The sequence below is a fragment of the Miniopterus natalensis genome, chromosome 10 (assembly GCF_054644295.1).
Source record: "Miniopterus natalensis isolate mMinNat1 chromosome 10, mMinNat1.hap1, whole genome shotgun sequence".
NCBI classification, from domain to species: domain Eukaryota; kingdom Metazoa; phylum Chordata; class Mammalia; order Chiroptera; family Miniopteridae; genus Miniopterus; species Miniopterus natalensis.
In genome coordinates this window covers 7141194-7160626 of record NC_142090.1, presented here as the reverse complement: position 1 = coordinate 7160626, position 19433 = coordinate 7141194, and the positions used below count along the sequence as shown (strand labels likewise).

General features: G+C 44.8%; 2 protein-coding genes across 2 annotated transcripts; one reads left to right on the top strand and one right to left on the bottom strand.

The window, feature by feature from the left end:
* Positions 1 to 5365: 5365 nt before the first annotated feature.
* On the top strand, positions 5366 to 6307 carry TAS2R40 (taste 2 receptor member 40). Its single transcript, XM_016195480.2, has one exon. The coding sequence runs from the start codon at positions 5366 to 5368 to the stop codon at positions 6305 to 6307; it is 942 nt and encodes a 313-aa protein (XP_016050966.2).
* A 7922-nt stretch (positions 6308 to 14229) lies between these two features.
* On the bottom strand, positions 14230 to 15159 carry LOC107523814 (olfactory receptor 2A2-like). Its single transcript, XM_016195504.2, has one exon. The coding sequence runs from the start codon at positions 15157 to 15159 to the stop codon at positions 14230 to 14232; it is 930 nt and encodes a 309-aa protein (XP_016050990.2).
* Positions 15160 to 19433: the final 4274 nt, after the last annotated feature.

The window sequence follows — 19433 nt, the reverse complement described above, 5'->3', positions numbered from 1 at the left end:
GCCATTAGAGGCTCTGTTTCCTAGGAAGGCGCCATCCCTTCCTGGCGGACTCACCGCTCCCCTGGGTCCCCCTTCCCCGCGTGCGGGGCTCTCCTTCCCCTCTCTTCGCTCCCGGTGGGGATCCCCGCTTTTGGAGGCCGGTCCGCACTCCCGAGGGGAGGGAGCTTTGCAGCCTCCAGGCCTCGGGCCCAGAGCCCAGCACAGGCTTCAGGGGGCCTCCCCCTTCCTACGCCCCCGCTCTTACCGGACTCCGTGATGTGTCTTCAGTGCTCCCCACTCGGGTATGTGTCTCTGGTTTTTCCCAGCTGGCTCCGTAGGATTTCAGGAGGAAATCAAGTCCGTGGCTGGGAGCGGGGGCCTCTGCCGCTTCTCACAGCGCCGCCATCTTCCCGCTCCGCAATTTGTCTTTTAAAAATAAATCTTAACCATTCTGTTAATAACAGATACTTTACCAAAAGAAAATACACTTTCTCGTGAAAGCTGTCTGACATGACTCTGAGCGTGAGTATAAGGACCCAGAGCTGTCCCTGAAAGTGGGCAGGGAGAACTTTCAGCCAACTGCCTAAACTCCGGCTTTCCAAGGCTTTCCCCAGGCTCGCAGTCAGAAAGGAGCACGCCGCCCACTAGTGGACGGGCTGAGTAATTGCTCGGTTTCTTCAAGAAGGACTCGCGCTCCATCTGCTGATGAAAACTGTCAGCTACACTTTAGAGCCGACCTCTTCATTCACTGTCCACAAGAGACTTGCATTAAAAAGGTCCTTGAAAAAAATTCCAGGGTCTACAGAAGCTGGGGACACAAATGTCTGTGGATTAATGTGGCAGAAAAAGTCATTCCTGGAAAATAACCAAACTTTATTTTTCCAAACTTTTTTTTGTTTGCAACCATACTACATCATGCATATTGTATAGGATATTGATGATTGTATGTTGACTTCAAAATTGAAAAAGAAAAGATAAAAATTAAAATATCTTCCTTGTGCCCGGCTGGGCGTGGCTCAGCGGTTGAGCGTTGACCTGGGATCCAGGCAATCGGGGTTCGATTCCTGGTCAGGGCACAGGCCCGGGTTGTGGGCTAGGCAGCCAATCAATGACTCTCTCATCATTGATGTTTCTACCTCTCTCCCTCTCCTTTCCTCTCTCTGAAATCAATAAAGACATATTAAAAATATATATGTATCTTACTTGTAACATTTTTCTTTGAGAATTTTTTAAATTTTTGTCTTGGAACCAGAAATCTGCAAATTTCTCTTTGGCACCAACATATTGTGGTTAAATTAAATCTTGTGTCATGTTTGCTTGAATATGGAATTCAGCCTTGACAGGTAGCCTTGACTGGGAGTGATATTGGGGTGATATTTAATTTTACTTAGGTTTTTTTTTTTTTGAAGATTTTTTAATTGATTTTTAGAGAGAAAAGAAGGGAGAGGGAGAGAGACAGAGAAACATAGATGTGAGAGGAAAACATGGATCGGCTGCCACCTGCACACCCCCTACCAGGGATCGAGCCCACAACCCGGCTTGTGCTGTGACCAGGAATTGAACCGGTGACCTTTCAGTGCACAGGAGGAGGGCACCCAACCAACTGAGCCACACTGGCCAGGGCTAGTTTTACTTAGTTTAATAATGGGACAGCGGGGGGAGGGAGCTGTGCAAAAATGTAGGCATTTTCAAACATGATTTTCAAAAATTTTCAAAACCCTTTGCACAGCATTCCAGTGTCCCCGTACTAAGTGTTCTGTCCTGTAACACACCGTGGGTCCCATTTCACGCTATAGGTAAGAGCTGATAAAGGAGCCCTGAGCAGTGGGAGGTTATCTTCACAGAGGTGGAAATCAATAAGCTATTTGGGAAGGCAGTTTTCAGTGTCACACAATTCCCATCACTTTCCATCTCTAGAAACCAATTCTAAGAGAGGAAAGGGAACCAAGTAGCTCTGTGCTGGACAACTCTCTCCGTAACGTTTTGTAACCACTTATGGGCGCCTTTTCCGAGAACCATCCACAGTGTCAACCCAAAGGGCCAATTACGTGGCAACAGTCTTTGCTGTTTTAACACAGGCAGCGAGATTTCTCGAACGATGAGAATGTGTTCACGTCCACAGTTCAACGACTCTCCTCAGCTTTCTGCTGTGGCCAAGCCCGGCCTGTGCGAGTGAGCAGACGCTGTGTCCGGTTCATCAAACAGTCCCCAGAACCTTCCGGGGCCCAAGCCCAGGAGGAGAGCCAGCTTACAGGTGCTGAGCTCTGTGTCCCAGACATGTTCCATTTTTAACTTCTAGCAGAAAGCGATTCCCACCAAGCACCACAGATGAGTGGGTGTGAGGCCTGCGTCCTTACATAACTCGCCACGTGGAACTTCCGTTTTATTGAAAGCCCAATATTAGCACCATCTATCGCTCCCTATTAAATGTTCCAGAAGTCTCCTCTATGACAAACATTAATTTCTTAAGTGCTTCCTGGCGTGTGCCTGTCTAAAATGCTTTCAGCCATATAAGAATTCTCAAAGTCACAGTGACTACAGGGCTTACATCTAAATATTACTAAACCGGTACCCTCATCAGCGGCAGCAGCCAACGTGGCAACGTTGAAAACGTTTCACATTTATCTTTTATTTCCTGGCCACGTTTCCAGCACATTGAGCGACGGTATTTCTGGTCACACTTCCATTTGTACGTGTTTATATCTTTCCAGGACACAATTTCCGCTATATTCGATAGACACCCTTTTACCATTTGTGGAGAACTGGATGTCCCAGGCCGATTTTTTTTTTTTTTTTTACTTAAATACAAAACTGTTTCTATATAAACAACCAAAACAAGCCTTGTCGACATCTCAGTTCTCGTTGCAGCATATGGGGTTTTGATCACAGGTCTTTTCCATACCCCTGGTCTTTATTCTTTCATCGCTTTGTTTCCTTAGGCCACCTAGGCTGTTTTCTGTAATTACACCCTTTGCCAAATAAACGAGTGGAAATGGTCAATTGACAAAGTGGAGCATAGGCCCTCTAGGCCTGTGTTTTCCTCCCTTGCATGGACATATGAGAAATATTCTGCTTTTCTAACACTGTATGGTGACAGAGATTTTCACAAGCCAAAAACAGTTTTGCAAAATATGATGATCGCTTTCTATAATCCACCCTCTGGATCTGATCCTGCTCCCCCGAGGGAAGACCGTGCCCTCTGAGTCTCCTCCAGAAAGTCATCCAGCCGCTTCCACACGGATGCTGGGAGGCACGGCTCCTGTCGGCCCGGAATTAACCCCACAGCCTGCACTGTAAGCCAAGCGGGTAAGCACCCCAGAGGGCTTTCCATCCCCCCGTTCCATGTTAAAATTGCAATGGGAAGCTTTGGAAATGCCTGTGCTTAGCTTTTCTCCAGGAAAATTACTCAGCCTCTCTGAGGGTGGGACATGGGCATGGATGTTTTTTGAAAGCCCAGCAGGTGATCCAGGCCATCCTGGTGTGTGGATGGGGTTGAGCGGGGCAGAGCTACAGAAAGCAGCTCTGAACTGGTGCTTGTCACCTGCCGCAAGCGGGGGCAGTACCAGCTCTCCTGTAACCAGGCGATCCCAGCATCTAGCTCGGTCTTTATTCAATGAGGGAGGGGAGAGGAGAGAGGGTGGCTGGCGTTGTGGGCAGCACCCTGGAGAGTGGCCGCAGAGCCTCCTGCTCCTCAGGAGACAGGCGATATGTGAATGCCAGGCCCCCAGAGCCACCAAGAGCCAGACAAACACTACTGTCCTCTCTCGGCAGAAGGAAGAGACGTTGCCGAAGATGCGGGGCCGTCAGCAAACGCTGTCTCCCGTGTCTGTGTCTGGCTGTTGTGCATGAAGCTGCCGAACATTCCTGTGCGAGTCTGTGTGTCCACACCACCTTTCATTTCTCTAAGCAGCACTCTCTTGATTTTGCAACACCTTGCTTTGTCTGGTGCTATTTTTATACAAGTATGATCGAATGATACAAAGCAATTTATTATAATAATAAATCTGACCTCTTTCTTTGAAAGAAAATGGATGTGGGGTGGGGAAATCTATTTTAATGAGCCTCCCCTGTACGTTATAAAAACTGTTACAGGGCACGCTGGCACGAGGCACAGGGGCAAGAAGACGCAGGGATGGGCAGACACCGGGACACGCTGCGAAGTACGTGCCTATTTGGTTTCAGACCGGCAGCCCCTAGGCCACTGCAGCCGGTTCACCACGCAGACCCGATGTGGCCAAATCTTCTCATTTGCAAGAGAAGACAGATTTTTTTCCCCCTGCATATATGTAATCTCCTAAATTGAAATGCTGGCCAATAAAAAAATATAGTAGGCACTGGTGGACCAAGGCTGTCAACATTAGACACTACAAGGTAAAACTCCACTGCAGGCTGGGTGTGGCCACCACTCACTGAGCCCTGCTGAGACCGGCTCTCGATCCTGGCTGCGTAAATGCAGCAGGCCTGGGCCTGGGCCCGGGCCCACATTCTGAATTACCAGGTCAGGAATGAGTCCCGGGCGCTTGTATATTTTTTAAAGCGCCAAGTTCACTCTGTTTCACAGCCAGGGTAAAGCAGGGAACTAAATTTCCAGTTACAGTACTTTGTCACATTTCCCAACTTCAACGCCATGTTCAGAACTCTCTGAAGCAGGCCCAGGCTGCCTCCGCCTGATTCTGAGCTCCAACAGTGACGTGGGTGCCAGTAAATTACAGTTGGCGACATACACACGAACAGTGGAAATGTGACGATCGAGTCTTCCTCAGCTTTAATGAACCTAGTTTGGGTTTCTCTGTGTACTCATTGAGGGTGTTATTACAGCTGGACTTTCTGGAAGAAACTTGATTCTAGGGGAAAGGATGTCCATATCTGAGCTGATGGGAATTTCTTCCTTGCGAACATGCCAGCCTTAGAAGTAAAAACTCCCAAACAAGGGAGACAATAGAGAAAACAGGACAAGGCAGGCCAGAGGAGCTGTAAGCATTTTTACAAATAATTTAGCAGGTGACAGGTCTTGCGGGACAAGTAAAAAGGCCAAGTGGCCACCAAGGCTCCTCACCTGGGACTCTTGCTCTGTCAGGTGACTCGGAGCTTAGAGTAAAGAAGGTAGGAAGGCCGGGACTAGAGCCTGTCTCAGTCTTTCCAATGAGCTCCTGCAAGCCCAAGACAAATGGGTCCTGATGAAAACCGGGCACAGCCAGTAACCGGATCCTCCCGTCATTTGCATGTCAAGCCTCTAGCCTGTAGTCATGTGACAAGCAAATGAAGAAAAATTAGAAATAACCATTAACTGAGAAAATAAATTGTAATAACACTGAGCGAGGGTCAGAAGCTTGCGGAGCAGGTACCGGTTCTTGGCAAGAAAACCCGAGGGTCCGGGCCAAAGACAATGGTGGTGACGGTGAACACAGATTACACGGATAAGGACATATCCAGGTTCAAGGTCGTCTTCACCTTGGTGGTCTCCGGAACCGAGTGCGTCGCTGGCATCGCTGGGAACGGCTTCATCACGGCCATCCACGGGGCCGAGTGGGCCCGGCGCAGGAGGCTCCCTGCGGGCGACAGCATCCTGCTGGCCCTGAGCCTCTCCAGGCTCCTGCTGCAGATCTGGATGGTGGTGGACACGGCCTCCAGCCTACTCTTCCGGGCCACTTACAACCGAAACGCCGTGTACATACCTTTCAAAGTCATCGTCATGTTTCTGAACTACTCCAACCTCTGGCTCGCCGCCTGGCTCACCGTCTTCTACTGTCTTAAAATCGCCAACCTGGCCCACAGGCTCTTCTCCGCGATGAGAAGGAAGATCCCGGTGCTGACGCCGTGGCTCCTGAGGCTGACGCTGCTCGTCTCCTTGGGCTTCAGCTTCCCCTTCTCCAGGGACGTCTTCAACGTGTATGTGAACAGTTCCGTCCCTGGCGCCCCCTCCAACGCCACTGAGCGCCACTACTTGGCTGAGACCAACGTGGCCAACCTGGCCCTCCTCTACCACCTGGGGGTCCTCCTTCCCCTCGCCACGTTCGTGCTGGCGGCCTCCCTGCTGATCACCTCCCTCAAGAGGCACGCCCTGCGCATGGGAAGCCACGCCACCGGCTCCAGCGACCCCAGCGTGGAGGCGCACCTGGGGGCCATCAGAGCCATCAGCTACTTTTTCATTCTCTACGTTTTCAACGCCGTCGCTCTATTTCTTTCCACGTCCAACGTCTTCGATGCCAGCAGTGCCTGGGATATTTTGTGCAAAGTCATCACGGCTGCCTACCCAGCCGTCCACTCGGTGCTGCTGATCTTGGGCAACCCTGGGCTGAGAAGAGCCTGGAGGCGGCTCCGGCACTGAGTCCACCTTTCCCTGTAAGGGCAGAGTCTGCGGCTGGATCCCACGGGACCTGCTCCAGCCAGCTCCGCTTTCTCACCTAGACCCCTATTCTCCCCCATCTTGTCTGTCTTAATCCCGCTCTGACACTCCTCCTGGGTAACTGAATCCTCTCGTACGGGTGAAGCTCAGTGTTTAACTTGGGATTCCCAGCAGAAGTAGCTAAGCAACTCTTAGACGGACTGATGAAAGCTCCTTGGCCCCTGCCCATTCATGTCCTGCCCTGAGTGCCTCTCCCATTCCTCCTTCCCCGAGCCTTAAGGAGGGGGCGACCAGACACCCTGCTTGCCTGGGGTGATCTCTGTTTGGGCCTGTTGTCGCTGAGCACCCTCTAATTCTCAAGCCTATCTTGGTCTGGTCGCCCTGCTTGAGGCACCTTACTGACCCACCATTAAGAAAGGGGAGGGCTGGTGACAAGCCATAGCATGCCGTCTGAAAGGAAATCATGATAGCGACGGAGAAAAAGTTCAGGAAGGACAGGCTGGCCAAAATTATCAAGTGCTGCAGAGGTTTCAGGGGAAATGCAGCGTGAAGGAGAAGGCCTGGGGCTTGATTGGAAGGAGGCCACGTGCACTCTCAGCACAGGGACGCCGTGGCATTCAGATTACAGGCGATGAGAGCGGTGAGGGAGTTTGCGAGGACCAGCCAAGACCAGTAATCTCAGGAGGTTGTTTGGAGAGAAAAGTGAGCTACAGGGTGGCAGGTGGATAAGTGGATGGTCAAAGGACTGCTTTATTGTCCCAGGTATTAGGGGACAAAGTGAGGAGAGAGGAAAGGGGGAATGGAGAAAAGAGAGGGAGGTGTGCGGGACGCAGAAAGAGCACAGGAAGAGGCCGGAGTTACAAAGGTCTATCCTGCTGGGCTCCTGACTCTGTGACAAGGCAGTCCCACCTGTGTCTCTGGCTTTACCGGCTCTGGGTCACCTCAAAGTAACCGGTGGGGCAAGGGCAGGGCAGGCTTCAGAGTAATAACATTGGCTCGGCCTCAAAGGGCTGCTCACAAAATAAGAAACCCCACCCCACCCCCGGGTATCTTGGAATCAGAAGGGTAGGATTTGGGGCTTATTTGTATTTCCTATTTTTAGGATCAGAATGGCCGAGGAAAATATAAAAAGAATGCCGCTGACTGCACCAAGCTTAAGGAGCTGCACAATGGAAATGGAAGGCCAGTAAGCAGAGACGAAAACCCGAGCTCCTGCTCTCAAACACGTATTTCAGAGAGGGCCTTGGGGCTTGTAGAAAGGAAAATATTTGTGAAAACAGGCCAGCTTGGTAGGTTTCCTAAGTGATATTTATGTATATGACTATTTAAAGTTGGTAGAGTTGTTATAGTAGACGAATTAGACTTTGCGGTTTCATTCTAATTCCTAAAAAATAGAGAAATTTTTTTTTCCAAATAATACACACATACATGCTCACTGAGGGCGCTTTCATGCATCACAGAGAAAACAGAAAGCTGATTTAAAGTCACCATGTCATTGACATGAACCACGCCAAGACAGAAAAACTGCATAACCCCTCGGCATACTTAGTCCAAAGAAATAGCCTCTCATTGTTGCAAGAGCCGGGGGCGGCAGAGAGCTAAGGAGAGGTTCAAGGACTCGACACCCTTATCAACACTGTACGTTGCACTACCTTCTACCAAATGAAGTTCCCTCCAACCCCCCCTCCCTCCCTCCCCTCCCCTTTCTTTCTGTAAACCCCCCCTAACTTCCAGAATGAGCCAGTGTCCCCTGCCTTCCAATGAGTTGTCTTCAGACAGACGTCAGAAACCCTAAAGGATCCATTTCGCAAACTCTAAGTGACACCCCGTCCCGAGAAAGGTTGGAAGTTACGGTGTGAAGGATCCCTTCACCTACAACGTCACGCTGGACGTGTGACCAGCTAAGGGGACTTGGTTGCCAAGGGATCCCCATCTGGGAGGCCCCGGGGGAGGGCTGGAGTCTCAAACCTGGTGGGGTCCTCGCAAATGAAGACGAGGCTAGGAGCCAGGGCAGAGCTGAGGGCCGGGCCTGGAGGGCCACAGGACTGTCCCGCAGTCCAACACACTCTCCGCCTTCCAATAACGGCGTCGCCGAGCCCCCAGCCCGGCTCCTGCTTCCCGTGAGCACACCCTGCGGGAATTCTCTTTTATTGTTCTCAGGCTTTCTTTACTCTGAGCTCCTAGGGCAGAAGCATCTACTGAAGAAGGGAGAGGAACCTGTAAGTTCGACCCACCGGGTCTTGAGTTTGGAGAAGGCAGCAGAAAGCAGAAGCAGCAGAGGCAGGAAGGGAAGAGAGGTGCTGAGAGAGGGAGCCTCCCGCCCCGCTCCCTTTCCCCCCTCCGGCCGGGCGCAGTCCTCAGAGAGGGGAGGGAGGAGTGGAGGTTTCCCCCATACTCAGAGAGGCTGGTTGGTGGGAGGAGGGGGAATGATGAACAGCTGGGGAGCCAACCTCACTGTTTGAAGGATGGGGGGGCCCTCTGGACCCCTGGAGACAGGGCCGGAGCTGCCTAGGTTGGAGAGGTGGAAGCTGGAGGGAAATGCTCATCTCTGGGGTCTTCTGTAGGGAGGAAACATGTTACACGGTCAGAAGTTTCTGCTGGGGGAAGGAGAATGGAAGCATGTGGAGCCTGGCACTTGGCCCAGCAGGAGCAGGCTCAGGCAGAAAACAGCAGCATTCCGCAGAGGTGTGGGGCGCAAGGCCACCAGGAGGAACTGGGAACGGGAAGCGGGAAGGTGCTGGGTGCTGAAGACACACTTGGCTAGTCTCAGGTGGGAGAAGCGCTGCCCTGGAGCTCCTGCCGGGCCTTGGGGGTCAGCCCTGAAAGCAACAGAACACAGTCTTCCTGAGCTGTCCGAGGATCAGGTCTGGGGGACCCTTGGCGGCTGGTTTGATTCCCGGTCAGGACACACGCCCAGGTTGCAGGCTCCATCCCCAGTAGGGGGCGGTGTGCAGGAGGCAGCCCATCCATGTTTCTTTCTCATTGATGTTTCTCTCTCTGTCTTTCCCTCTCACTTACTCTCTCTAAAAAAATCAATAAAAACATATTTTTTTAAAAATTACAATGTGGGAAATACTTCAGTGGAGGTCTATGTACTGTAGGATCAGGGGTGTACCTCAAATATTCAATTAAAACTTCTCTCCAAAAAAATAAATCCTGATCTTCTTGCTTTATTTCCTTCTAGTAGGGAGAGAGGGGAACTCAGGACAGAATCCTTTCTCTCAGTCTCACTGGACCAGTGAGGAGAGATCGGGGCCGAGAGAGGAGATGTTCCACTTAGAGATCCCCATCACAACCCAAGGATGCAAAAGAGAAGGGGTCCCATTACATCCAGCCCTCCCTAGGGAAAGCTACTGTTTGCATCTCCTGCCTAGAGCCTTCAGAAACTGCAAATAAATCTATAGTTTATTCAAACCAGAGGCTGGATAATAAATTATGGTCGGTGGCCCTGAGTACAGCTGGAACCATGAGTGACAGAAATGCTTAGCAGGGAGGGGTGGCAATTCAACCCTGAGTAGACTGGCCACCCCGTGTGACCCCAGCGCGGTTTCTTGTCTCCTCCCACTGCTTAGTGGAGCAGGACGTAACATTTACAATTCTACTCATAAATGCAGTGAGAAAAATATGCTTTCCTTTGATTCCAAGACCCAGGAAAATGCCTCAGAAAAACAGACTAGCCACTTGGAGGCCATGTCTCTACAGGGCCCAGCAGCCACTCTTGAACGTCAACTCCTCACCGTGACCTGGCTCCCCAAGGAACATTAGTGTATCTACCTGGAGGATTCCATAGGGCATGGGCGAGACATATAAAAAGCTGTAGGTATTTAATGCATACAACCTGAGGAATTTGGAGATTATACACCCATAAAAAATCACCACAATCTATGCCATACACATATCCATCACCTAAGAGTTCTCTTACAGAATGTCTTTTTCTACTCTAGGAAATTAGAGTGGTCTAGTATGAGGGGCATCTTTTAGTCACCAATTCTTGGACAATAGGCTTGGACAATAACATTATGAAGAGCTATGTAATCCTTAAGGTACACTCAACAATGAGCTAGGGTTTGATACCAACTGTCATTTATTTAAACTGACATAACTCCTTTAACTGATTAAAGCAGTCCTGTGAGTGGGTAATATATCATATACATGTCTTATGTCTTTTATAATAGTGAATATAATTCTACATGAAACAGGCACCCAACAAGTGTTTGTTAAGTGGAAGAAAGTAATTTTTAATTCATTCTCTCTCCCCCTCCTCCCCCATATATATATATATATATATCTCTAAGGTCACATACTGCATTACACTGTATCCACAAAGATTTTTAAAATACCTACCTCAAGGGTCATAAACCTGAAATAGATATAAAAAATTATAGTATCCAAATTCTTAAAATGATTCCAGTTCTATGAATTCATGCTTCTCTCTCTGTAAAGCATCTTCTATCATCAGTTTCTATCCAAGGAATCCTACTTTACTAGAAAAAAAGTTCACAGCTAGAATTTAATCATTTGAAAATTGCCATGAATTCAGAATGCCATGAATAATTCATATAATTTGAATACAGTGTTTCTATGGGGTATGCTGGACAAGCTTGAAGACACAGACCATATTATAAACATACAGAGAATGGCAATACCAAAATGAATTAATGTCTTACACCTGCTTTGCAGTGATTCTTATAAGAAAGTTTCAGAAAAACTGCTTGTGATTGAAAAATTAGTTTGCAAGCAAGTAAAATAACCTAAGATGGAAAGGTGAAGACACATGGGACAGCACCTTAAACTTTTGCAAGTACTGACCTGAGGAGGCACCAGTGAGGATGCCAGTGGTCCCATAGAAACAATGACTCAGACAAAGCTGAGAGACAGTCTGGATCCCCCTAAATTCATAGATTACACATCTTCGGATTTCTTTCCTGCTTTATAGTTTTTTGGGGATTTTTTGGTGTTTTTTGTTTTTGTTTTTTTTTGGTCTAAGATACTGTTTATTGTTTAGCTTTTGTAAATTTGATGCAGTGAAAATACAAAAAGTTTCTCTTCATGGCAAACACACACACACATACACTCGCTCTCATTCCTTCTCTCTTGCACACACACACACACACACACTGACAATACAATGTCCTCTTAGTTGTTTTGAAACTGAAGAAAGTGTAAAAATATTATTGCAAATTTTAATAGATATTTTAAATAAATGAATCAATAGAAAGACAAAAGAAAGAAAAATAAGGGGCACATAGGATCACTCCATATTATTTTTTACAATTACGTGTAAATCCATAATTATCTCTATAAAATGTTCAACGAAAATGAAGTCATTACTTTGTGTTCATAAGTTTTCTTTAATTTACATTGAGGTAAAAGACGACTTGTAAAGAGAAACAATTCTTAATTTGCTACTGCTCAAGTGTAACAACATCATAGGAGTACCAGGAGTACCAGAAAGAAAGGTATTGAGAACCTGTTTAAAGAAATAAGGACTGAAAACTTCCCTAACCTGGTGAAGGAAAAAGACTTGTAAGTCCAGGAAGCACAGAGAGTCCCAAACAAGATGAATCCAATGAAGCCCACACCAGGACACATCTTTATTTCTCCTTATCAGGATTTATTGTAATTTCATAATATTAAACAATGGTATAAATATGTTGTTACACTTGATGTTGTTCCAGAGGTTCCTTAAACTATCCAGGAATGTCCCTTGTGTGGGTTACATAAGCCTTCCTGTTGTAGTTGAGTATTGATTGCTATAGGCTCATCCATGGGTGGGGTTGACCCTTAGGCTGGCTGTGCAGGTTCACCCTGACCACAGTGTATGAGCTGCTGTGCGGGGGCTGATTTTGCAAAGCAGAATTTACCCCAGGAGGGTCTGGTGTCTGCCGAAATCTCCCTGTGGGTGTGGCATTTGTGGAGCTAATGTGGTCTGAAGCCATCCACTGAGTGTATTGGTTCTGGGCCCTCTTTGGAGGGTCTCTGGTACAGCTCAGTGTCACACACTGCTTGTGACCAGCTCTGGGCTACCTATTCAAAGCTATAAAATGATCCATGGTTGGTGGCTGCCTCTGCTGGGCCTGGGAATACGTGGTAGGGGCCAAGCTGCTTACACAGCCAGCTTCCACCAGTATTGAGCCTGGAGAAGATCATGAAAAGGCCCAAGGAACCCTGATATCCAGCTCCATCTTTTGGTGGCCTGTTCGGCTCAGCCACTGAAAGAGCCTCTGGTGGTATGTGAGTTGAGAAAGGCAGGTTCTTATTGTCACCAGCTAGGGACAGGGAGAGATTGCATTGCGTGGCTTTGCAGAGAGAGACTAAAGAGACAGCTACCATTGTCCCTGTGCTGAGAATTACTGTCTAGTCCCTTTGGAGACTCTCAGGTTTAGGTTAATGTACATTCTCAGGCTGGTATATATTGAGTTAAGAAATACAAATGAGTCATTCAAAAATACTAGTGTGCACATTCCCCCACCCCTTTGTTCTATTAAACAAGGCATTTAGGGGGACATGGGGGGAGGGAGCTCCGATTGGTAAAGACCGCCAGAGAGGATTTGGGGACACGCAAGCATCTGTCTCCTCCCCGCTCCCCCTGGAGAACTTAACTAAATCTCAAATAATGAAGAGCACCTGATGCTTCCCTCAGAGAATTTTGAAGAATACTCAACCAGTTCTTTTTTCCAGCTTGACTTGATATAATCCAACCCTCATAAAAAGTCCTGATGGTAGAGATTCAGAAGTGGCTTCTGAGGGTGAGGACCTAATACCCACAGAGAACTTCCCACTGAAATACTCGGGAACTTCCCCAGCATCTTCACCCACCTCATCCCTATAACCCTTTGTCTCCTCAGCTCTATCATAGCTGTCTTGTGCTGCTTAGTGCTGGTCCAAACCATCTTCAGATGAGTTGGTTCAAACATCACAAAAATGTTGGTGGGAAAATTTTCAAGAACTTCAACAGGTGATTAAATCTTACTTTATTAGACATTATCATAAACCAAGAATAGATGGAAATTTTGAGTAATGCTCAAAGCCCTTACCCCAAGAACCATTTAAACATTTACAAATAAATTTCCTTCATTTGACCAAATCTTATACCTTTAAGATATTTTAGAATTTTTTACATAGTTTCTTGTTGGACTAAAGCTTTCCCTAACTTTTTCCCTTTACTACTAGGTTCTTTCATCAAGGAATTTAGAGTTTCTTTAGACTCTTATTTCATTCGTCTCACAACTGCTGAGGTAGATTCCTATAACTGCAATGTTTCCTGTATTAAAATTTCAGTCTACTTTGGAAGTTCTCTCTTATGGTATTAATTTTACTATACTGTTTCTAGCTACCACAGGTGATAAGAAGTCACATATGTCTAAATACATAGGCCAGAGAAATGTATTAATATAATTTTCTTACATTTAAATTCTTCTCTATACAATATTACTGGCTTTAAAAAAATAATAATAAAGTTCACTATTTTTTTTAAAAGAAAGACTAAATACTCTGATAATTCAGTTGTCCCATTTCACCATTAGAAGATACACTCTTCCATGGAATTTTACCATATTTTCAGAGCTGTAATTTGAACAATTACTATTTTTATATCAAACTTCTAAAGGGAACTGGCTGGCATGGCTCAGTGGTTAAGTATAGACCTAGGATCGAGGAGATCGAGGTTCAATTCCTGATAAAGACACATGCCCAAGTTGTGGGCTCAATCCCCAGTGGAGGCCATGCAGGAGGCAGCCGATCAATGACTCTCTCACCATTAGTGTTTCTGTCTCTCTCCCCCCCTCTCCTTTTCCCTCTCTGAAATCAATAAAGATATATTTAAAAACTAAACAAAAACAAAACTTCTAATGGGGAAGTAGTCCATAAGGCAATCAATCTCCAATCGAACACCTCTCTACCCTTCACATGGACCTCGTCTGCAGTGCTCTGTGCAAGGCATCCTTCACCTGAGCGTTTCTCAGGCTGTAGATGAGGGGGTTCAGCATTGGGTTAAAGAGACTGTGAAACAGGGACAGTATCTTCTCCTTCTCCTCTCGTTGACTGGATTCTGGGACCATATAAACCACCATGGCTATGCCAAAGAAGAGCCCAACCACACAGAGGTGGGAGGAGCAGGTGGAGAAGGCCTTTTTGCGTCCCTCCTTTGACTGGATATTTAGGATGGCCCAGAGGATACGTGTGTAGGAAACTAGCATTAAGCAGAGGGGCCCAACCAAGACGAAGACAGAAGCAGCAAAGATGACCACTTTGTTGATCCATGTGTCAACACAGGCCAGCTTGAGGACAGACAGGATCTCACAGAAGAGGTGGTTTACTTCCTGGGGCCCACAGAAGAGCAGCCTTGCAAGGAGAATCGCATGTATCAGAGCCAGGACAAAGCCACATGACCAGGAAGTGACAACCAGGACCATGCAAGCTCTCCAGCTCATGATGACGGAGTACTGGAGGGGGTGGCAGATGGCCACAAACCTATCATAGGACATCGCCACCAAAATCAGGCACTCCGTAGCAGCAAGACCCAAATACAAAAATGTCTGCACAATGCATGGGACAAAGGAGATGGTTCTCTTCTGGTTCACTAAGTTTGCCAGCATCTTGGGGACATTGTTGGAAGCATAGGACATGTCGATGACAGCCAGGTGTGAGAGGAAGAAGTACATGGGGGTGTGTAGTCTCTGGTCCAGACATATGAGTACAAAGATCATGCCATTTGCCAGCAGACTAAAGATATAGAACAGGGAGAAGATCCAGAAGAGGAACATTTCCACCTCTGCACTGAGCTGGAATCCCACCAGGATGAACTCTGTGACCCATGACTGGTTGCCCCCCATTCTCTGAGGACAGCTGGTCAAGAATTGAAGCGCGATAAAAGGTCAGAGCTGGAGAACCAACAAAAATTGGAGTTATTCATCTTAAAATGAGCTCAGAGAAAACTGTATCCCTGTCCCTACTGGGAAGCTTCCCCTGCTCCCCAAAATTGGTTACCTATTTTTAACTTTTAATGTGAAATAAATTTAAACTTAAAGGGTCAAGAATTACTCAAAGAACCCCAATATACCCAGCTACCCAGATTGAACAAATTTTAATATTTCTCTAATATTTGCCTTGTCATTCTCTCTTTCTCTATATTTTTACATATGAGCATTACTTTTTGCTGAACCACTTGAGATTAAAGTGTAGACATGATGCCCATTTACCCCTAAATTCCTCATTTTTTTCACCAAGAACAAAGACATTCACTAAGCTAACCACAATATAATTATCAAAATGAGGCAACTTAATGTTGATGTGATTCTTTAAACTATAATATTCTCTCTCTACTCCCCCCATCCAGGACCCACTCCAAGATTACACATCATATTAAATTTCATTTCTCTTTTAGCCTCCTTTCATCTGACATCATTACTCAGTCTTTGCTATTCATAAACACTGAAATTTTGGAAGAGTATAGAGAAGTTCTTTAGTAAAATGTTCCCCAAATTGAAATAAGTACCCTCCAGTGTATCCCACGAGTAGGTGCAGGATGTTCATTTGTTCCGTTATTGGTGATGCTAACTTGGGTCACTCGGTGAAGATGGTGCCTCCCAAATATCTCCATTACAAAATCATTACCTTTTTCCCTGGTGTAATTTCTGGGGCATCTATTAAAATTACTAAGTAATATTCTGTTCCTCATAAAGCTTTCCAGTCTCTAATTTCAGTATTTATCTTAACTGGCTCAGTTATTAGTAACGATTATAGCAAAACTTGGTGCTCTTAATCCATCGTTGCTGTTAGATTTATTGGTTGTCAATTTTTACATACAGAAAACTATCGTCTATCTACTTATCAATAAATCATCTATATATCATTTTGCATCTGTATCTATCATCTTTCTATCAGGATGGACTCATGAATATTTTTATCAAGGGATTATAATTATTATTTATTCATGCTTAATTATTCTAGACGTAAACCCTCCAAACGTCCCCTTTTGTCCTTTTAACATGTTTCTACAAATTTTGGGTACTTCCTTACTCTTGATACAATGCTTTACACTTTTTTTATACATTCCTCTCTTCAGCCACGGATGTAGCCGTTTCTCCGAAAAGGCCTGATTAATTTACTGAAGAATCATATTTATAAAACAGTATCTGGATTTCAACAATTTATATTTTTATCATGATTTCTGCCATATTCCTGATATCCTCTTGCAAAAGAGCAAGCGTGTAATTTGGCAAGGAATACAAGCTGTCGGTTCCTGGGATAACAGATTCCGATATTTCTGAAAATTAAAAACAGCTTAAACTGGCTTCCCTTTTATGGAGCCAAATCTATTTCACTAAATTAACATTATTAGCATTGAAGAAAATGGTCTTAATAGTATTTGGTGGTCAGTTTTTAGGAAAAATATAGATTTGTAACTAACATTAATTATCAAATTTATATCATTCCCTTGTTCTATTCCCATTTAGAATATTACAGACTCTTAAACATTTCACATTTAGAGATTAAAGCTGTAGGAGTGTGGTTCCTTGTGGGAATAGGGTGGTTCTTACTTTGTGTGCCTTTGACACCAAGTTGCAAAAGCTCCTTAAAAAAACATTATGAAACTCTATTTAAAAGACTAAAGAGGTAATACCCAAAAAGAACAAGTGATCATTGTTAATAATTCGTATGTGCACTTATACCATTTTACTGTGCATTTATTTTCATACGTATCATGAATTTAAATACGTGTATATCAAACTGTATTGCTGGTTTATCTATTTCTTCCATTTAGAAACAATCAGAAACTGTTTCCCATGTCAGAACATATCTGTGCGGTGTGCTTTGAACAGCTGCACACTATTTCCTTCAATATAAATATTTTATTTGTTATTTCACTAGTTTTGTGCAATATAATGCTTCAGTGATTCAATTTTATACATATGTATCTTTGTGTTGTTTTTTCATGAATCCTTACAGTAAATTCTGAGATTTGAAAGTGCTCAGTCAAATCAGTCACACAATTTATGTATCTCTGTTTATGCATCTCTCAATCTCTAGTCACCTAAAAACCAAACAAGCAGAATCCCAGGTGTATGAAGACAGCTCTGTAAGAAACCGCCCGGTGGGAAGGTGTCTAACTGAACAGTCAGGACTCCGTGGCCCTAGATTCACCTTCCTATGTGCTTGTCCCACTTCTGCAGCTGTGCCTACCATGCTGGCTGCCAGAGGGGCATTGATCTTCTAGTGCTTAGGTGAAAGCCTGCTAATCATCATCTTCCTCTGGTACATTCTTATCTCAGATTAAAGCTAAATACTGAGAAAGAAGAAAAATACTAAATGGGAATTAGCCCTCCTCAAAGCTTAAGTACGAGCCGGCTTACAATGTGTGTAGCTACTTGGTTAGCAGGCTGAAATTCCCTATTCTTCTTCTTATATTCGTATTCTACCTCCTACAGGAGCCACCTACCCTCTAACTGGAAGGAACTGACACAGTTTCGTATAACATTAGTTTGTGTTTCTTACGCCCCGGGTTCCACATGGTTCCAAGTGAAAGAAACGATCTTAACACCACTCTTCAGATCTCCTTCCTGGGTGTGTTCACATTTATATTATCAAGAACAAGAGATTCAGATTTCTCATGAGGTGTCTGCTCTAGTGTTTTCTTCTCAATTCCAGTTTCTGGCTTGAGAAGACTCCAGTTTTCTAGGTGAATGGCATCTATAATTATGTGACGCTTCACTACATGTTAACAAGGGGGAGGGGCTTCCTACCAACGCAGGAATTACAAGTTAAACAATATTTTTATACAAAGAAAAACATACATGTTGTATAATATATAAGGCCGTTGTATCACACATGCCTTCCAGTAAGGTTTCAGCAGAGCAGACAAGGCATTCCCACATGATCATGAGTTAAATCTATTAAGAGAATGGATATAATTTTAATTCACACATTGTTTAATGCTTACAAGTGTAGGATGAATTCGGTAATTTTAAAAGTGTTAATGATCACTGTCTATCCCTTTGGAAAGGATCAGGCTTAGGTAAAAGAAACCCTCAGGCTGGTATATATTGAGTTGGGAAATGCACATGGGTCATTCAAAAACACCAGTGTGCTTACAAACTGTTCCTATCCAGGAAGGTGTTTCAGGGCAGCCACACCCTCCCCATCGGAACCATTATCCTGTAGTTTACAACCAGTTGCAAAAAGAAAGCTAGCAGCCTGCTTGCCTTCCCAAGGCCCCATTAAAAGGCTGTCAGACAGCCTAAGAAGAGGACCTTTGCTACTCTTGCAAGTTAGACTAGATTCTCGTGGGGAGGCTCTTCAGGAACCTAATAAATGTACCGGCTTGGCCAATAATAGCAGTTCAATTAGTTATATCCTCACTATAAAGATATGGATAAACTTCAGGATTATATCTAAGATAAAAAGAGATTTAGGCCAAATGTCATTTCTTTAAACTGAGATTCCCTTTCACCAAATAATTAACTCTTGCGGATGGGTGATATGTCTTATACATCTTTATGTCTCATAATAATTAGTATAGATCTAGATGAAACAGGCACTCAGGGAATGTCTGTCAAATAGATGATTGTCGTTTTTAGTTCAAAAAATGTACGTGCTAAGCATCTTCTATTTGCCAGTTTCTACTGACCAAGACACGGTTCCTATTTTACTAGAAAAGGTCACAGAATTTAATCCCTGGAAAATGAACCAGAGACATAATCATAGACTTTTTACTTTAAAAGATATGAGTACATTTCGGAAGGTTCTATGGAAATATGCATTAAGTTTGTGACATTAATTTTTGCTATAATTCAAGAATATTCCTATATTATATAAAGTGAGAGATAGCAACATGAGAATTGCAAAACTCTGCTTATTCAGACACAATAAGTAATGTCTGAAACACATTTAATCTCTGAACATAAAGAAGAAGAATATTGTTGAAGGTAACTCAATCTATTACCAGTCAGTAGGAACACATTTATTAACTTTTTAGTCTAGTATTTTTTGTGTGAGTGAATAGGTTTATTATTTTATTTTAGATTTATTTATTATTATTTTTATTTTCACTGCCACTGTTATCACTTTGCTTTTTAAAAATAAGCAACATAAAAATAAAATTGAAGAT

Excerpts from the sequence above, each read along its gene's own strand:
- TAS2R40 (XM_016195480.2), top strand. The coding sequence starts at position 5,366 with ATGGTGGTGACGGTGAACACAGATTACACGGATAAGGACATATCCAGG.
- LOC107523814 (XM_016195504.2), bottom strand. The coding sequence starts at position 15,159 with ATGGGGGGCAACCAGTCATGGGTCACAGAGTTCATCCTGGTGGGATTC.